The sequence below is a fragment of the Aphanomyces astaci genome, assembly GCF_000520075.1.
Source record: "Aphanomyces astaci strain APO3 unplaced genomic scaffold supercont1.88, whole genome shotgun sequence".
NCBI classification, from domain to species: Eukaryota; Oomycota; class Saprolegniomycetes; order Saprolegniales; family Verrucalvaceae; genus Aphanomyces; species Aphanomyces astaci.
The window spans coordinates 147,260-164,455 of record NW_009798351.1 but is presented as its reverse complement, the minus strand read 5'-3'; the positions used below and the strand labels follow the sequence as shown (position 1 = coordinate 164,455).

At 52.1% G+C, this 17,196-nt stretch overlaps 8 protein-coding genes across 25 annotated transcripts; 7 read left to right on the top strand and 1 right to left on the bottom strand.

Annotated features, from left to right (window-relative positions):
- Positions 1–41: 41 nt before the first annotated feature.
- H257_16581 (hypothetical protein) lies at positions 42–3,740 on the top strand (the record flags this gene model as incomplete). The annotated part of the gene is made up of 7 exons (XM_009845066.1): positions 42–174; positions 229–271; positions 393–631; positions 682–982; positions 1,080–1,295; positions 1,349–3,428; positions 3,475–3,740. Exons 1-7 carry the CDS (start codon positions 53–55, stop codon positions 3,738–3,740), a joined length of 3,267 nt encoding a protein of 1,088 aa, XP_009843368.1. The 5' UTR covers positions 42–52.
- A 50-nt stretch (positions 3,741–3,790) lies between these two features.
- H257_16580 (hypothetical protein) lies at positions 3,791–6,065 on the top strand. Its single transcript, XM_009845065.1, has 11 exons — positions 3,791–3,850; positions 3,917–3,987; positions 4,048–4,196; positions 4,242–4,376; positions 4,421–4,552; positions 4,614–4,762; positions 4,828–5,032; positions 5,096–5,211; positions 5,255–5,572; positions 5,644–5,758; positions 5,811–6,065. The coding sequence occupies exons 1-11, from the start codon at positions 3,798–3,800 to the stop codon at positions 5,874–5,876; spliced, it is 1,509 nt and encodes a 502-aa protein (XP_009843367.1). The 5' UTR covers positions 3,791–3,797; the 3' UTR covers positions 5,877–6,065.
- Positions 6,066–6,268: 203 nt separating this feature from the next.
- H257_16579 (hypothetical protein) lies at positions 6,269–8,669 on the top strand. Of its 13 annotated transcripts, XM_009845064.1 has the most exons (12): positions 6,269–6,322; positions 6,380–6,427; positions 6,479–6,550; positions 6,603–6,747; positions 6,794–7,102; positions 7,165–7,258; positions 7,313–7,743; positions 7,841–7,962; positions 8,034–8,143; positions 8,200–8,303; positions 8,352–8,431; positions 8,482–8,669. In XM_009845064.1, exons 1-12 carry the CDS (start codon positions 6,281–6,283, stop codon positions 8,635–8,637), a joined length of 1,713 nt encoding a protein of 570 aa, XP_009843366.1. In that variant the 5' UTR covers positions 6,269–6,280; the 3' UTR covers positions 8,638–8,669. The 13 variants fall into 13 exon arrangements, with proteins under 13 accessions (XP_009843366.1, XP_009843362.1, XP_009843358.1 ...); XM_009845060.1 differs by having other exon boundaries at positions 8,200–8,431; XM_009845056.1 differs by having other exon boundaries at positions 8,034–8,303.
- Positions 8,670–8,836: 167 nt separating this feature from the next.
- On the top strand, positions 8,837–10,616 carry H257_16578 (CAMK/CAMK1 protein kinase). Of its 5 annotated transcripts, none has more exons than XM_009845051.1 (8): positions 8,837–9,295; positions 9,345–9,458; positions 9,511–9,609; positions 9,722–9,843; positions 9,889–10,131; positions 10,175–10,223; positions 10,321–10,407; positions 10,459–10,616. In XM_009845051.1, the coding sequence occupies exons 1-8, from the start codon at positions 8,876–8,878 to the stop codon at positions 10,549–10,551; spliced, it is 1,227 nt and encodes a 408-aa protein (XP_009843353.1). In that variant the 5' UTR covers positions 8,837–8,875; the 3' UTR covers positions 10,552–10,616. The 5 variants fall into 5 exon arrangements, with proteins under 5 accessions (XP_009843353.1, XP_009843349.1, XP_009843350.1 ...); XM_009845047.1 differs by having other exon boundaries at positions 8,876–9,295; positions 10,321–10,404; XM_009845048.1 differs by having other exon boundaries at positions 8,876–9,295; positions 10,321–10,616.
- A 755-nt stretch (positions 10,617–11,371) lies between these two features.
- H257_16577 (hypothetical protein) lies at positions 11,372–12,461 on the bottom strand. Its single transcript, XM_009845046.1, has 3 exons — positions 11,780–12,461; positions 11,650–11,734; positions 11,372–11,577 (listed from the first exon to the last, which is right to left on the bottom strand). Exons 1-3 carry the CDS (start codon positions 12,447–12,449, stop codon positions 11,457–11,459), a joined length of 876 nt encoding a protein of 291 aa, XP_009843348.1. The 5' UTR covers positions 12,450–12,461; the 3' UTR covers positions 11,372–11,456.
- A 148-nt stretch (positions 12,462–12,609) lies between these two features.
- On the top strand, positions 12,610–14,146 carry H257_16576 (hypothetical protein). Its single transcript, XM_009845045.1, has 3 exons — positions 12,610–13,422; positions 13,463–13,803; positions 13,893–14,146. The coding sequence occupies exons 1-3, from the start codon at positions 12,654–12,656 to the stop codon at positions 14,070–14,072; spliced, it is 1,290 nt and encodes a 429-aa protein (XP_009843347.1). The 5' UTR covers positions 12,610–12,653; the 3' UTR covers positions 14,073–14,146.
- An 837-nt stretch (positions 14,147–14,983) lies between these two features.
- On the top strand, positions 14,984–16,142 carry H257_16575. Of its 2 annotated transcripts, none has more exons than XM_009845043.1 (6): positions 14,984–15,083; positions 15,145–15,295; positions 15,349–15,419; positions 15,487–15,542; positions 15,613–15,720; positions 15,787–16,142. In XM_009845043.1, exons 1-6 carry the CDS (start codon positions 15,026–15,028, stop codon positions 16,009–16,011), a joined length of 669 nt encoding a protein of 222 aa, XP_009843345.1. In that variant the 5' UTR covers positions 14,984–15,025; the 3' UTR covers positions 16,012–16,142. The 2 variants fall into 2 exon arrangements, with proteins under 2 accessions (XP_009843345.1, XP_009843346.1); XM_009845044.1 differs by having other exon boundaries at positions 14,984–15,095.
- Positions 16,143–16,654: 512 nt separating this feature from the next.
- On the top strand, positions 16,655–17,159 carry H257_16574 (hypothetical protein; the record flags this gene model as incomplete). Its single annotated transcript, XM_009845042.1, has 2 exons — positions 16,655–16,898; positions 16,954–17,159. 2 exons carry the CDS (start codon positions 16,655–16,657, stop codon positions 17,157–17,159), a joined length of 450 nt encoding a protein of 149 aa, XP_009843344.1.
- Between the last annotated feature and the right edge of the window lie 37 nt (positions 17,160–17,196).

Here is a 17,196-nt window from a genome sequence, read left to right as displayed (position 1 = left end):
TATAATTCGTAACGGTGAAACCTCCCACAAAAGGTGACATGGCGGTTACGTGATGCGGGGGACAGACGGTGACATACTACTTTCATGCCCCACCCTCCTGGAAAACTTCATCATCCCGATCGCTGTGAGAGGGAACATCAATCAATCCACTAATATGATGGGCAGCTCGAAGCGGTACTTCTGCAACGAATCATGTTGTTGGTTGCTAGCTAAACACTACATTTGTAGCCTCATCAGCAGAGGCGGGTCGACGCTGTCTGCAGACCAGCGGGTAATACTACGCTTACCCTTGTGGGTTGGTGATCATCTGCTAGCGACCCCTGGAGCTTTATCCTTACCCCTTGTGCGATATGGCTGGAATTATGATCACGGTTCTGTATCTCTCATCGTAGCAAGAAGAGTTCATTCGCCTCGAACTTGCTCGAAAACGCAACACCAAAACGGCGTCCACCGAAGCCAAGCTTACGTCGCGCGGGCTCCGGCGGTCTGGCCGCAAGTCGACGCAGCAGCGGCACCACGAGTTCCTGCTCGCGCCTGCGAACCGCCCGCGAATTGAAGCTATCGTCGCGCGCGTTTCGGGGGTTCTGGCGGCCGTGCCGTACTCAACCGACTTTAGCCAAGACGACAAGGAGTACGTGTCCCACCGATTCAAGCGTTGTGTGAACGATGGTGGTGTATTAGGTTTGTGCTCAATTGGGTGGATGAAGTGGACATGATCTTGACGGCGTTCATGCCCTGTGAGGACCCCCGCCGGGACCCCCTCGGTCGGATGGTGGACAAGCTGTCGTGGGTGCAGCACTCGTACACGTGTTTGGCCGAGGCGGGGGTCGACGCCAAGGCGCTGGTGGCGGCGTGGGAGCGGGACGGCGTGTTCGACTCGGACGGGAGTGACGACGACGATGGCGACGACCAAGGGGGTAATCACTTGACGGTGCAAATCTCGTTTGACGACATGGAAGCCGACTCGGAGTTTGCCCGAAAGGTAAGGAACACTTAAGACAATAGCCCAACACGTCGTGGTATCTGATACGATGCTGATTCGATGCTAGTATGATATCTGATTCTACGCTTGTTGGTAGGAACGGCTGGTGCGACGGAAGGCGGCTGCTCGCATCATCCGCCGCAACGTGCACAACGGGTCGGCTACAAGTTACTGGAGTCAGCACGTGGAGGAATTTCGGTTGTTTGGTAACACGTTTTACAAGAACATTGACACGCCACTGGTCAAGGCGCAGACGAGTCGACTGCTCACGGACGAGGCCAAGGCGGCAGCAGCAGACGACAAACTCAACGAGGTACACCGCCATAGCAACTTTGCGAGCCACTAGTGCAACTTGCGTTTAAATAGGGGTTGGCAGGTCGAGAAACGCGACTCAAGGAAGTGATGCACCTCGCCCAGCACGTGTCTACGTTCAAAGTCGACGACGCCATTCGGAACGTGGGAATCGCCATTCAAAAACGACGGCTGCTCGAGAATCGGTGTGCCGTCAAGCTCCAGCTCAAGTGGCGTGCGTACAGAGGGGGCAAAGTCAAGATGATGCTGCTCTTGGAAGAACTAAAGCGCCGGAAAAGGAAAGCCGCGGCCAAGGGGCTACGAAAGCAGCCCAGCACACACAATGAGATAGCACCTCCTCTTCCCAGGCTCAAGACACCCGAACCCCAACGAGTTTCAAAGGAGGCCGTGGTGCCACCACAGCTCAAACCGCAGACTCCCCCGACGTCTTCGCCAGTAGTCACACCACAAACCCCGCCAGCTACCATCAAGCCCAAGACCCCAGACAAATCCCCGCGAGCGTCCGGTCGAATGCGGCCATCACGGTCCGTGGAACCGACGACCGCCCCAGCCGCCGACGTGGCACCGGCCACCCCCACCAAATCACGACCCACGGCGCCGCCACCGTCGACAATGCTCAAGAGCACTCAAGTGGGTGTCATAGGAGGACGCAAGGGCAGCATCTTGGGCTCGCTCGTGTCTTCCTTGGCTGACGAGAAGCGGCAGCTGGATCTGCAGCACATGAAAATGCTCATGGAGGCGACTTTGCCCAACGACGTGGACGATGATGAGGACGACGACACCATCCAGCCATTGTCCAACCGGTCGAGTTCAAAGGAAGAGTCTGACGATGGGTTTTCCCTCGACCAGGGAGAATCGAGGATGGAAGGACGAGGTGACAGGGAACAGATAGAAGACGACAAACCAGTAACAAACGACCCCACTGTTGAGCGAGACGACACCACCGACGGGACTAGTGCGCAGAGGAGGAAGTGCAGCGTCGTAGCCCGACCGAGTGTTTTTTTACAAGACTCCACCGCAACCGATATCACCACCATCGCAATTGGACGACGAACTAGTCGCATGACATCAAACCTGTCGATGGTGTCGGGAGAGTTTGGAGAACCATCAGAGTCGAGTGAAGCCGTCAGTGGTCAAGTGAATGCAACGAAGGGGGACACGATGGAGATTGCAGGGGGAAGTCGCGACGACGACGACGACACCATCGAAGATGACGACGAGGACGTTCGCTTGTGCATGGCTTCGTGGGGACTTGATGAAAACGGGGCCGAGTCCCAACGCCGGTTGGAATCCAAGCTCAAGTCCCCTCGGGCATTGAAAAAGTCTGCGCTGATGGTCGTGTTGGCCAACTCGCTTCGAAAAAACAAGGAGCGGTCGGCAGGGTTGTTCAAACGGGCGGACGACCAAAGCAGCAGCAGTAGTTGCTCCATGTCCGACGACGACGACGAACGCTCGATACATGTAATGGTCCGTCCATCACGATATCACCACGACCTGTCGACGAGTCGGCTGTGTTCGTTTGGGGGGTTGAATTTGCAGCTGCGCCGCACCGCCGCGCATGCAGATATCGTGCGCCAGTGCGTTCCGTTCATGGAGGAGGAGCAGGAAAGACGTACCATTGGTAGCAACACTTCTACTTATTTACCGCCAGACGAGGATGCAACAGAGTTGAGGACGGCAGGGGGCAGTGGCTCGACCCCCTCCCGAGACCCTTTGCCCCCAAAGTCCCCCCCTCGAATACTACCAGCAAATTTTGCTTGGTCGCATTCTTGTGCGGACTCGACGTTGTCCTTGCCTCGGCTGCCAGAGGCTGTACCCCCAAAGTTGGAGACTGCATACGTGGCACTACCTGGTGGCACCACGAGAACGACGTTGACATTGCCGTTGGCATGGAAAGACCAAAAACGAGTTCACACAGCTGGGGCTGTGGATGGGCATCCGCAACTCAAGCGTTCCAATATCGAAGCCGCAGCAGGCGGGATGGTCGATCGACGAATACATGGCGTATCACTACAGAAACAACCACGAGCTAAACACTCCAATCGAAGGAACCGTTCGAATGTAGCCACAAACAAGTGGAGGACAACTGACGCGGGAGATCCAGGCAAGAGTCGTCGCACTTCCCGCTTGACCAGTAGGATGCCCCCACTATGAATGCGAGCGATTTAGTGGCTTTGTAGATTCATTGCCGCCAACCCAGTTTGTCGCCCCTCAGCCGTCGAGGATAACGGTCACACCGCGAAAGGCGGCCCCCCTTCACCCGCCCCCCCAGCCAACCGCCAAGCCCCCATCGACCCCCCAGCCAGTGGCAGCAGTGGAAGCAGCGCTGTCCAAGCACATTAAACGCCTACCGGGGTCGTCTGTAGCAAAAGACCCTTTGGAAGCTACTATGGCCGCGTACATAGGCATGTTGTATGTGTCGCCGTCATCTAGGAGGCCCCCATAGCTTAGCATCATACCAATGTTGTCTAAATATAGAACACAATCATTTTATTCCTTCGAGATGACCCGCGATGTATTGGCAGGGCTCGATGCCGACGGGTGTGGTATCCTGCAGTACGTCGGCGTTTGGTCTTAGTTCGTCGGCCTGGTCTATGGCCCATGTTAATCTGTTTGTTGTAGCTACGCGTCGGGCAACGTACTGGCAGTTGTGAGTCGAGTGAATGGCGGCAAGTATACCCAACTATTCGACGGTACACAAACAGTCGAAGCCACGAACAACCCGCTGATATATTATGTTTGTATGACCAAAGATGCAGAATCCAACAGCGCCCATGTGCAGCTGCTCGCCGCGTTCAACTATGCTGGCATCGGGTTTGCCAACTTTCGATCCGGAGCTCACCGACTGGTGACGACCAAACCGGGGGTGCTCGTGCTCCACGAAGACGGATCCATGGCCCAGGTACGTGCTGCCACGTGTCGACCTTAATCCCACGACGTCACATAGGAATATCCATGGGGGAAGGCGTCGCCAGACACGCCGCTGCCGTCGCCCATCGAATTCAACTTGAATGCGATCCTGTCGTTTCGGTGCACGAGCAAAGCCAACATCCAAGTGACATTGCAACGGGACGGCCATTTTGTACGAGTAACAACCCCCTAAAAGCCTCTGATCCATTGTACTAGGTGTTTGAGCTGGGCCACACGGCGTCGCGATACGACACTTACCTGAGCAAAGTGCTGCACCAACGCGTCGACGGATCGCTCGTGTTAGACATCCACCCCCCGACGCTCATCCAGCGCCAAGTAGCGTTCCAAGTACGTCCCATAACACATGCCAGAATGACAACCCTCGATATGATACCGCCGTCGGCCGTAGGTGACGGACCCCGTGAAGAAGGCTCAACGCCACAACTGGGCGTTGCCCCGGCTGTCCTCCAGCGGACGAGAAGCAGAGCGAGTCCGGCCGCGGGAGCATTTGCAGACGGTTCTGGACACGAACAACGCCCTGGTGGATCGGTTGAATGCGTACGTCAACTGTTTATTTTTCAAGGAGTCATTCGAGCAGTGTTGCCAACGGTGAAAATGAGTAGGTTCACGACTTGCATCACGGCGAATGTGGCCGCGGAGTGTCATCGGCAGCGCCAGATCCCATCCAAGAGCTTCTACTCGCCCATTTCAAAGCCGTGCTTTGTGCCCCGGGCCAAAGTGAAGCGGCCGATTGTCATGTCGAAGCACCTCCCACGGCTCCACCCACAGCATCTTGATCGATTCCTCTCGACTGTCAAAAGCACCCAGGTAGTCATATAGGTCCTCATGTCCATTTGGTAGCTGGAACTCATCCTTATTATAATTGGGTAGCTCGTCGTTGTGCTATGCTCGAACTTGTCCACGTCCGACTGCATCGCCGCTGAAAAGATGCTCGCCAAATTTGAACACGATTGGGCAGCGGAGGACGACCTTATCGCAGCGACAAAGTAAATATGGTATCCAAACGTGTTTTGTTGAAGTTGGATGTAGGCCGCCGGTAGTCGCCCCTGTGGTTCCCGTACCAGTCCCTGACACTACCCCTATCCCCAAATCACCAACGAACAAGCCCGGAAAACCCAAAAGTACCCCCACAGGTCCTGCTGCTCCCAACCCACCACCCACTACACCTGGAGCCAGCACCGACGCAGTTGCTGCTGTCCTAGTACCAGTGACTAGTACTACTACTAGTATGGAGATCACGTCATTGTCCAAAGTCTCCAGGGCAGATATTGATCCTGCTCCCGAAAGAAGTCAGAGCACCAAGCGCATCGTTCTCGTCGACTGCTCCACGTCGACCCTTCTCGCGCGGTATGTATAATGCCTTTGGAGCTGTTTACTCGAGAATGTTGACACGATACTTTAATGAATGGCTCCATCAGGCGGCATAACTTTAGCGTGTATCCAATGTACTTGATGTACTTTGGAGGCCAGTTGGGGTTCTGCTCCAACACGTTCAACGGGTTTGGCCGCACGGACGTGGACTTTTTACTGCAGGTGCGTTGGAGCTGTTGACACTTAGCAAGTTGCTGACGCATCGATATGTCAGGTGAAAACAACGCTAAGGAATTGCCAGCGCAACATTTTTCTCCCACCCACCTTTCGGTTTCCATAACGATAGAACTCTAAAAGCTGTGATCAACACGTTTGCCACAACAAATTTGCACATTTGTGGTATTTAAACCAGAACACGAGCTCGACGCATCCTGGACGTTGTCATGTGTATCAAGGCGACTGTAACGTTACCTACAGCTTATGATTGCCCTCTGCCACATTTGAGTTGTTGGCTGGTTCAACTATACGGTCGACTGACTCGGCACACTTTCCACTCCATTGTGACGCTGCCCGCTACATCCACAAGCTCAAACGCCACCTGTCAAGATCGCGTAAGCCACCGGTCGGCAATGGTGTTGTAGTAACTTTTCTATAACTGTCACAGTTACAGCCATGACATATCCGGATACGGATGTTCGGATTTTTGGCCCGTTACTCCTTTCACCAGAAAAACACAGCGCGATCATGGTGGAAGTCGTGGTGCTGGAAGGGTACCTTCACAAGCAGGTGCGTGCGACGGCATGACAAGATGGCTATATCAATGAAGCACTCTTCGTCGTCTAGAGCAAGCATCTGAAGCTGTGGAAGATCCGCTACTTTGTGTTGGCCGAGGTATTGAAAGACCACAGTTTGCCACCCCTCCAACTCCACCATCTTGTGTAGTGGACCTTGTCGTACAGCAAAAAGTCCGGGAAGAAGGCCAAAAACTCGTACGAGCTCAAGGACGTCCACGTGGTACCATCCGATGACTGCTGCTGTATCGCTCTAGTCTCATGTGTGATCTTAGATCCCCGACCAAAACTACGTCGTCCACGACCACAACTTTGTGTTGGACGTCCAGTATGGCCATGACAAGCACATGTACTTGAGCGCACCGACCGAATCGGAGCGGCTCAAGTGGACACAGGCCATCAAGGCCACCCGCGGGAAATGTACGTTGCTCCCGCGTTCGTCGGCAACTCTGACCTCCTTGCACAGGGTTGGAGTTAACCAGTCCAGACGCCACCGTCGACGGAACCAAACTCCCCCGCGACGCCGCTTCGTCTGCATCGTCGTCGGGCTTCTTCGGCCACCTCTTTCAACTGCCAGACTCGTCGGCCTCGAAATCCAAGCGCATGATGCGAAAGAAGCGCCACGCCACCAAGGAGCGCAAGGACGAGCGGAAGCGGGCACGCATGGCCAAGATGAAGAAGCCCTTCGGAAGCATCTGGCTTGAGGATGTGCTCCCGCACTGGGGGGATGCCGCAGCTCTGCCGCCGCACATGGTGGAAGCGCTGTGCTTTGCAGGTTCTCAATGGGCATCATCGAAGTAGATGAAAAGGAATAGTATTACTAGTATTGTGTTGTAGGCATTCCAAAGGAACTACGCGGCCGCGCGTGGTCGGCGATGCTCGGGAATCGGCTGCAGATCAACGAACAACTGTTTGACATTTGCCGGTCAAGGTACTACTAGTAGTAGTCCATGCATGGATAGTAATACTAGCCGTGGCACCACAGAGCCAAGGCGGTGCTGTTGGAAATGCATTTGGTCCAGGACAAGGATGAAAAGTGCCGATTAGAGTCACTCGAACAACACAAGGAGCAAGTAAACGGCCAACGAAACCACCAAGTTGCTGAGCAACTGCATCACAACTCGCGACCCCAGCTGACCCTTCCTGTCCACCGTCCCACCGACGATACCCCCCTCCCGTCGTTATCAGCCAATGAAAAAGCACCAGTCGTTGCAGAGCCACCGACCAAAGACATGCCGAGCGTGGCTGAGCAACTCATTGCCGACAATGAACGCAACATCAAGCTCGTCCAACGAGACATGCCGAGGACATTTGGCAACCACCCGCTGTTTCAAGATGGCGCGGCGGGGACCCAAAAGACATATGATGTGCTCGAAGCGTACACTTGCTACCGCCCAGACTTGGGGTATGTGCAAGGTAAGGAGTACAGTCAGTCAGTCAGTGTCGTCGTGATGAGAAGGACGTGGATGGAGCGATCTTGGGATACGTCGTCTGTACATGCATATATGACTAGGCATGAGCTACTTGGCTGCGATTTTGTGTCTGCATCTCGACAGCTTTGGCGCGTTCCGGGCGATGGTGTCGCTCATGAGCACGCGACTCATGTTTGACATGTATCGTCTCGAGGAGGATCGGGTAGAGACGACTGCTGCTGCTGTTGTTTCTCCATGATGGTACCGCAGGTCTCATGCAACAACGATATGTAGACGTTTCTGTACCTAACCGTGTACGACACTGTGCTCAAGCACGAGCTGCCGACATTGTACAGTCATTTCCAAGAGATCGGCATGGATCCCAAGATGTACGTGGTCGATTGGTAAGTTCACGTTTAGCATCTAGGACGAGGGGGAATGTATGATGGAGGAAGCGCAGGGCATTTACGTTGTTTACGCGGTGTGTGCCGCTCGAAGTGGTGTTGCGCATCTGGGACTGCTACATCTACCTCGGCACGCCCTTCTTCTTCCAAGCATGCATGGGTACGCATGTGCATACTTTCATTGTTTCATGTGCATGATGGTGCATAGCCATCCTCGTCATGTACGAAGACACGTTGCTCACGTTGGACCTCGGCGATGCGATGAAGTTCCTCCATAACGTTCCCAAGGTGCGCTCGATCCTCGATTCGCACACGTGTATGACCGCACAACCATGTAGTCTTGCTCCCCCCATGACTTCTTCGAGGCCATGGATACCGTCAACCTTTCGCGACCTGCCATCAACGCGCTCCTTGCAGGCGGCGACGTCCGGCCTTGGTCTCCAGTCGGGAAAAGGTCGATTGAAGTTGAATATCCGGAAGCGTACGAGTACTGATCGTACTAATAGTAATACTATGTACTTCGAAGTATTAATATTAATAGTACTACAGTTACTATAGTAGTACTATTAATAGTACTACGTAGTACAGTACAGTACTCCGGAGTAGTTGAAGTGATGTTAGTAATACTAGCAAGTGATTTTTTGGTCAGAATTATCCGGAACAGTGTCCTGTATTACTCACCTAACTTGCTGCTGTCAACAAAACACATCGGGAGAGCATCTTCGATCGATCATGGGCTGCGCCAACTCGTCATCGCAGCGGATGCCGGTGCCACCATCCCAGATGCATCCTCCTCCATCCTCGTCACCACCGCCATCTGCAGACCATCCACTGTCGGTTCCAGACAAGATGATTATGGGGACAAAGCCATTGCCTGCGTACACATCGTCTTCGTCGCCGGACATGTTGCCGCCGCCACCACCCCCACCGCTGGAAGACTACAGTCCTGAAAGTCCTACATGTGGGTACGGCATTGGTTTCACCGACCAGTACAAGCTGGGTGAGACTCTGGGCACGGGTAACTTTTCCGTCGTCCGCGAAGCCCTGCACAAGCCGTCAGGGCAGCGATACGCGATCAAGTGCATCAAGAAGGGCGGCCTCTCCAACGACGAGTTGGAAGCTTTGACGACCGAAGTGGCCGTGCTCAAGCAGGTTCAGTCACATGCATCCACACTCTTATTCATTTTGCATTTGGTTGCAGATGAAACACCCCAACATCATGATCTTGCACGACTTTTTCTCCGAGCCAGACTATTACTACCTTGTGACAGAGTACATGGACGGCGGCGAGCTGTTTGACCGGGTGGTCGAAAAGGTGTGTGAATATATATATATTATATATATATATAACCTCGATATGCTGTTAGTCGTACTATTCAGAGCGGGAAGCGCGGGACTTGGTTAAACTCCTCCTCGAAGCCATCAAGTATTGCCACGAGTGCAACGTCGTGCACCGGGATCTCAAGGTATACTTACTGGGTGTTGTATCATTTATTATTCCTATTTAAATGATTATTTATAATTTCACTTCACATATCATTTATTCGTAACCTTTCATTTATAATTCATATTGAGTAGCCGGAGAATCTGCTTTTGACAAGCAAGATGGACGACGCGTCGATTAAACTGGCCGATTTCGGGTTTGCCAAGCGCGTGGACATGCACGACGAAGGCCTCAAGACTGCGTGCGGGACCCCAGGGTACCATATCATGACGTGGCACATTGTGGTGACTTGTACACATAGGTACGTCGCGCCCGAGATCCTCGAGTCGAGGCCATATGGCAAATCGGTGGACATCTGGAGCATCGGCGTGATCACGTACATCTTGCTGTGTGGGTACCCCCCGTTTAACGACGACAACCACCACGCATTGTTCCGAAAGATTAAACAAGGCCAGTTCGAGTTTGACGCGCCCTACTGGGACGCCATATCCGACGACGCCAAGCACTTTATCGGGCAAATGCTGGTTGTGGACAACAAGCTACGGTATTAGAGTCATCACCACGAGACATATCTAAGCAAGTTGTAGAGCCACGGCGGCGCAGTTGCTCGAACATCCGTGGATCGTGGGCAGTCAGGTTGGTTTGCGTTTGACTTTTCATGTCCAAATTGACTGAAAAACGGAATGTCGTGGTGGTTCAGTGTGTGTATTTATAATAATATGGATGGATGTAGGTGTCGACAGTTCAGTTGAGCAGCGCTCTTGATGAACTTCGGCGGTTCACCGCGCGGGATAAGTTCAAGGGCGCGGTGCGGGCGGTGGTATACTAGTACTACTAGTAGTACATGGCACTTAATGGTTCATGTGTATAGATCATGGCCCAACAAGACGCAGCCAAGGCGAAACAAGCCACGTCATTACTTAGTACTAGTACTACTGCTAATACCCCACTCGTCGTCCGATGAGCAAGTGCCAGTGACAGCTAAAAAGATCAATACTAATCTAACGTAATACTTCAGTATTGTCCAAATTGGGGTGCCCAATCGACCTACTACTAATAGTAATCGACAGACAATCGATCGACCAATCAAAACCCACGACACATTCATAAGAGTGTGTGATACTCGAGAGTACTATTATCAATACTAGTAATAAGTTAGTAAGTACTCCGTACTATTAATAGTAGTGCTACAGTAGTACTAGTACTATTAATAACTATGAATTTGCTACAAATTTCCCATATGATGGTTCGTTCAACCGTACACAAACGAGCCGAGACAGTTGATTGGCTAATATCCACTTCGCCCTTTCCAGTAGAAAATCGAAATTGGATTGCAGCCAATCAGAGACAAGTAAGGGATTGGTGCTTGGTGCGGTCGGCCAGATTCGGTTGAACGGTCCGGAAATTCATACCGAATCTCCAATAACTTACTATTAAATCTTATAAAATTCAGTACTACAGTGTATTGTCGATTTGGGGATCGAATCGCGCCGACCAAACTGATCCACAATCGATCTGATTGGTTGAATATCATTGAGAAGGTTTTGATTGGCTAATAATTTTGAGCTCATCTGAAGTAGCCAATCAAATCGATTTATATTCCAACGAGAAACCACGCCACAACACGAAAATTCACTCGAAAGCACAATAAACATGGTACAAAAAACTGACCAATGGATTTGCCGATCAGCTTTGCACTTTAACTATAACATATATAAGAGTATTAATAGTACTACGTAATTACTTCATACTAGTACAACTAGCTAAGGCGACCAATCGTAGTACTTTATGTCGATTTGGTTTGCACTTTTTAGTCATAGTATATAGTATTAATAGTATGAGCACTGGGATATGTTGGGGTACAAACACTCAGTACAACGCAATCGAGAGCTTTTGCGACGCCAGCGGAACGAGCAAGTGCTCGCGAAGGACGTCGATCGTGTCTTTGGCCGTGTCCTTGAGCTCGAGAATCGACATTTGCTTGGAATCCCTACACCACTCAAACTGAACTTCAGATATTATCCCAAAAATCAATATATATGATATCAAGATATTATTGTACCGGTGCATGTCCACCACTACATGGGTGGTATGGGCCAGCGATAGCGCTTTCATCTCGAGCAGCGTCTTAATGCGGCCAGGAGTGCCTACATATTGCCGTGAGCTACATGCAGACGACATCTCTTCGGTACCGATGGCGATGGGATGGAAATGCTTGAGCATGTCCACTTGCTCTGTTAGCTTGAGGTGCTTGCCAAAGAGCTTGGCCACGTGGCAATGGAAGACAGCGATGGCCTTGCCGACTTCGACGGCCCGCAGCGCCGACGAGCACACGATCAGGAGGATGGGACTGCATTGATCCTTGATGCCTTTGCCTTTGAAGAGCAGTTTCCACTTGGGGCAGATCGAACGAAGAAAGCGAGATAAACTGTCCAGGTTGTGCTTGCCGAACTGAGGCACGACCGTGAAGTGCGCTTCTGTGAGTCCGTTGGCAATCTCCAGCGGCGTCAGGTTGTCCCCGTACAGCTTGGAGTACACGTCGTTGATGAGCTTGAAGTGCTCGGCCTGTGTCATGTTTTGCAACCCTTTGAGCGTCTTTTGCTTCTTGACGGCCTTCAATGGCTTGGCTGCAGCACCTTCTTCGTCGTTGCCAGCGGCCGTGTCGCGGGCGCGCTTTTTGCTTGCGGTGGCCTCGTCGACCACCTCCAACACTCCGTCCTCATCAACCTCCTCTTCATCCTCAACCTCCACGTCCGAGGTGTCGTTGTCGACCTCGACGCTCTCAATCGCCCAGTTCTGTTCCAATGTGTCGTCATTTACGGCCGCCGCGGCGGCAATTCCCTTCTTCGCAAACTTCTTCATGTTCGAGATGAACCAAAATGGCAATAACATTCCGGCCATTGGTTGGTCGATTCCAACCAATGACGGCAAAAGCAAACTTTCTCGGGCATCCCCTTCGCTAAAGTACTCTTTGATTAGGTAGTTTTCGATTACGTACGTTCTGTGATGCCACCGGCGGTTTTAGCATTTTGCCAGCATCTCTTCCTGCGAGGGGATCTTAGGTACATGGACACTTCCAGCACCAGCGCGTGGGCGTTCTACTACCTGCAGGCCGAGGACGGCGAGGATAGATCGCACCCGAACGCGTTCCGTATCCCCAAAGCGAGTCCCGGAGCCGACATCACCCTTGCCGACGTGCACAAGCACTTCCCACTGGCGAACCCACATGCGTTTCATTTCCGATTCCGCATCAACAGTGCCAAGGGAGACACGTTCTTCTGGATCGACATCACGTCTCCGTCCCAAGTCGTGCCTCTCGTGAACGGTCGCGTGATCTCCAAGGTGCTGCGTCTCCAGCGACCGGTCAAGGTTGGCCTCGTGTTGCATCGCAAGCCCGTCCTCAAATGGATCGACTCGTTGCCTTCCAAACCGACTTCGTCTCTGTCATCTGTGCAACCCATCTCTTCCCAGCGAACCAACACCAACTCGTCCATCGACCGACCGCAAAAGTACTCGGACGCGTCCTCGTCGCCAGGTCCACCCGCGCCGCCCGCTCGTCCTCCCCCAGCAGCCACAGCTCCGTCCTCGTCCAAGCCGTCCACAGAAAGCACAGAGTCCTTCGAAGACTTCTTGTCTGGAGGCGGCGCTCCTTCCAAACCAGCTCCCGACGTGGTCGATCTCATGGGGTCAGGTACAGCAGCGACCACATGGCCGAACAAAACGCAGCCGCCGTCTCCTTCGTTGCCCCCTCCGTCCACCACCCCTCGTCCGACAACCCCTCCGAAACCGGCGGCGGCGGCCAAGAACTTTGAAGACGACTGCGGCCAGACCGTCGGTGCGTCCATCCGTCTCTTGTGCACCTCACCATGTTCTAGGTCCCGTGTCGCTGGCCGAGATGGAGAAGCACAAGGTGAGCTCCGACGGCACGCAAGTGTACAACCCAGATCTCGTGGACAAGTCGACCAAATCGTCGGCGGTGCGCGCCGCCATGGAGGAGCGGGAGCGCACCAAGGCGGCCGAGATTGAGCGGGCGCGGCAGGACCTGCTCCGTCGGGATGACGAAAAGGCCGCGATGGACAACGCCAAGGCGCACAGCGTGACCGTGCTCGGTCCCAAGATGAAGGCATGGGCAGAAGACAACGGCCGCAAGAAAAATATCCGCACGCTGCTAAGTACCATGCACCACGTGATGTGGCCAGATTCAAAGTGGATCGAGGTAACGGATGTGAATATGTATAAAAGTAGCAATACATGATAATGCAAAATACTCAAGATATGAATATATTTATGCTGCTGCTTGTATAGGTGAATATGGGCAAACTGCTCATGCCGAACGATGTCAAGAAGGTGTACCGCCGAGCGATCATGGTGGTGCACCCAGACAAGGCGGGCGGCCGGACTCCCGATCAGCTTGTGGTTGCTGAGCGCATTTTCGATGCACTCAACACGGCCTGGGATGAGTTTTCACGAACAGAACTGAAATAATCACCAGTTATAGTTGCCATTGCATATGAAGGTTCAGGTGTTTGTTTACAAGGTGTGTTGCGTTGAGTGTATGGACGCTCGTTCTCTGCCTTATAAGCATACGTACTGTATGCTGTAGTACTATCTACACTGTACTTGCGCTTTGAAGCACATATATACTAGTACACTGTACCCGAGTAGTCTCGTACTGGAGCTGAAGTACAAGTGCCGTGGCAGCTCAGGCGGTGAGGACCTATTGTTCAATATAAAACTATGTGTTTTATATGGGGGTTCGATTCCTGTATGAAGGGGAAAACATGTAGATGCTTTGGACTGGTACAGAAAGTAGCCTGGAGCACATCATGTACTTTGAAGTAACTACTACAGTACACGCATGCGTCTATGTCTATTCGACTTACAGTGTACAGTTCCTCCCTCTACACGGACGTCCGGACAACGAGATATAGGTGGCTAACGAAACGATAGTCCTAACTAGCTTGGTTAAGTGAAGGGTGTTGGGGGTGTAGGTTGGGGGTGTCAAAGGTGTCAGGGGGCGGGGTGTATTTAGGACAACAGGCGATTTACTTTACAGATGAGTGTTGTGGATTCGATACGAATTTCCAGACCCCGTCGAATCGAATCTCGCCGCTGAATCGAATCACGAATCGACGCTATTGGCTAATCCATTTTTTAGTGGATTTGATTGGCTCTTGCAGAAAGGACAAGTACGTATATTCAACCAATCACAACTACCGGCGTGATTCAATATGGACTAATTAGACAAACCAGGCGAATTTTGGAAGTTTATAGCGAATTCACAATAGATACGACACATTAGCTCGCATCAGACTTAGGTACGTGATGACCTAGTACTGTAGATCATCGATAGTTCTACGTTTACCCTCTCAATCTACACAGGTAGTATCCGGATCCGAATACGCAAGATCGCGACCTTTCACAGCAAGAAACACAACATGGGGGTTGCCGAGAGTAAGCCCCACCTCCAAGCTCCTTTCCAGCGCCTCTCTGAATGTATCGATCGTCGTACAAATCCATCCTTTTCACACTCTAGTAAGCGAACGGGGTACTGTAGGGACGTTTGCGCGAGTGGAGAAGCTCTTGACTGACTACGTGGCCAAGGATTTGGATTTTGGCCTCGACTCCCACGCGTTGAGTTTGCTCTTAGACGGAGACAAGGAGTGGAGCGACGAGATCGTCAAAGCATTTGCAAGTCCAAATGGATTGTACGTACACTAGTATAGTGATAATAGTAGTAAACTCGTACGTTTGGTCGTAGGATCAATGCGCTCACGTTCATCACTGGTGCGGCGTTGGCGGTGATGGGCGAACCAACCGAAAAAGCTGCCTGTAAGCACCCGTTGTACTTTGTTCACGATATCCCCACTCACATGTATTTTTCATGCACATACGTCAGTGTGTTTTCGCGCATTTGACTTTAGCGGCACCAACACCATCTCCCTTGACGAAACGGTGCATCCAATATCGCTATCTGTCTCTTGTTGGAGCGTGCATATATAATGACTGACTTGGTGATATGTAGACGATTCTGTTTATGTGTGCGTTGCGAGGGTTTGTCTTGATCACGGGCCAAGGTACGATTCCAAAGGATGACAAGCTCGAAGCCACAGCGTTGGACGTGTATCGGACGGTACGAATACTCATTATGCCATGTTTTACACTTTGTACTTGGGTAACCAGGTATGTATGGCCTTAGTATGACAAGGACAACTATTCCAAACTCACGAAAGACGAGTTTACGAAATGGACTACGTCGAAACTCAGCTCCATCGCACCCTCCGACCTCACCCCCCACCGATTTCTGCATGCCCTTGGGCTTGGCAGTGACCCCATCGTTCCATCTTCCACTGTGGACAACCAAGATGGCGGAACTACTCTCGACGGCATCATGTCAAACGCTGCACCAGCAGTCTCCTTTTAAAAGTCGGCGTAATAACACGTCCTTTCAGTGCTACTTAGTAGCAGCACGACAACCCAATATTCTGGTTGTATGTAGAAGAATGCAAAATGTACTACAGTACTGCAGTCCTCCAGTACTGTAATACTCCTCGTCTTTTGGCTTCTACAGATACATTATCCGTAATATCCATATAACGTACAGTAGTTCGTCTTGCAACTGTTTCAACCGTGTCAATGTCATCTTCATGACAACATGCACGAACGTTCGGTTCTATGTGCGCTTGAGGCAACCTGCAGACGCATACTGACCGTGTCTGGCTGGGATCATGGCATTCCTGAGTACGAAACGGTCGTGGCGGTTTCAGACGTGCGAATGTTGGTCAAAACATCAAAAAGTTGGTTTTATTGAGTATTTATCATACCCTACCAGAACCCCTTGTGGCGCAGCCGTACCAGCCCTACCCCTGCCGATTTCATCACTAACCGGCTGAAGCCACAAGGGGTTCTGATGTGAAAAGTCAATACACAATATAGCTGCGAGCAATCCGTCCCGAGTTCGATCCCGGTTGGAGTCCTTCTTTTGCCTTCTACGGATACATTATCCGTAGTATCCATGTTGGTCGTTGTGTCAACCAAAACAGATTGATGTTTAGACATGGAACCAGATGCAGCGGCGGACGTGGAGCCGATGCGGGAGCCGTCGGACCTTGTGCGACTACGGGCGTATCTGGAGGAACATTTCCCCGTGGCAGAACGTGGGCTTATCTGTGCACCAATTCAAGCACGGGCAAAGCAACCCGACGTGCTTGTCCAGCTACCACTCTCGGACTCCCACCTCATCCCCCCCGATGAAGATGCTGCTTCCGCTACTCCAGCCAATGACAGCTAGACCCGCCATGGACTACTCGAGTGTGTATTTCGCAACTTGTACTGCATCATGACGTCGCTACCGAACTGACGACAGCATCCACGTCCAACCGCGACGCGGTGATTCAGTTCCAACGCAAGCTCTGCACAGTGGAAGACGTCCAAGAACTTTTAGACGGGCTTTCTAGAGGCCGCGATCTCGGTCGAGTTGCGTATGGCCAAGCTGTGATTGCGCAAAGTACATTGAGGGCGTGCGCTGAAGGTCAAGTTTGCCTTGTAGGAGGATATGAAGGGTATGCATAATACAGTAATACAGTGAATGTTCTCGCTGATTCAATAA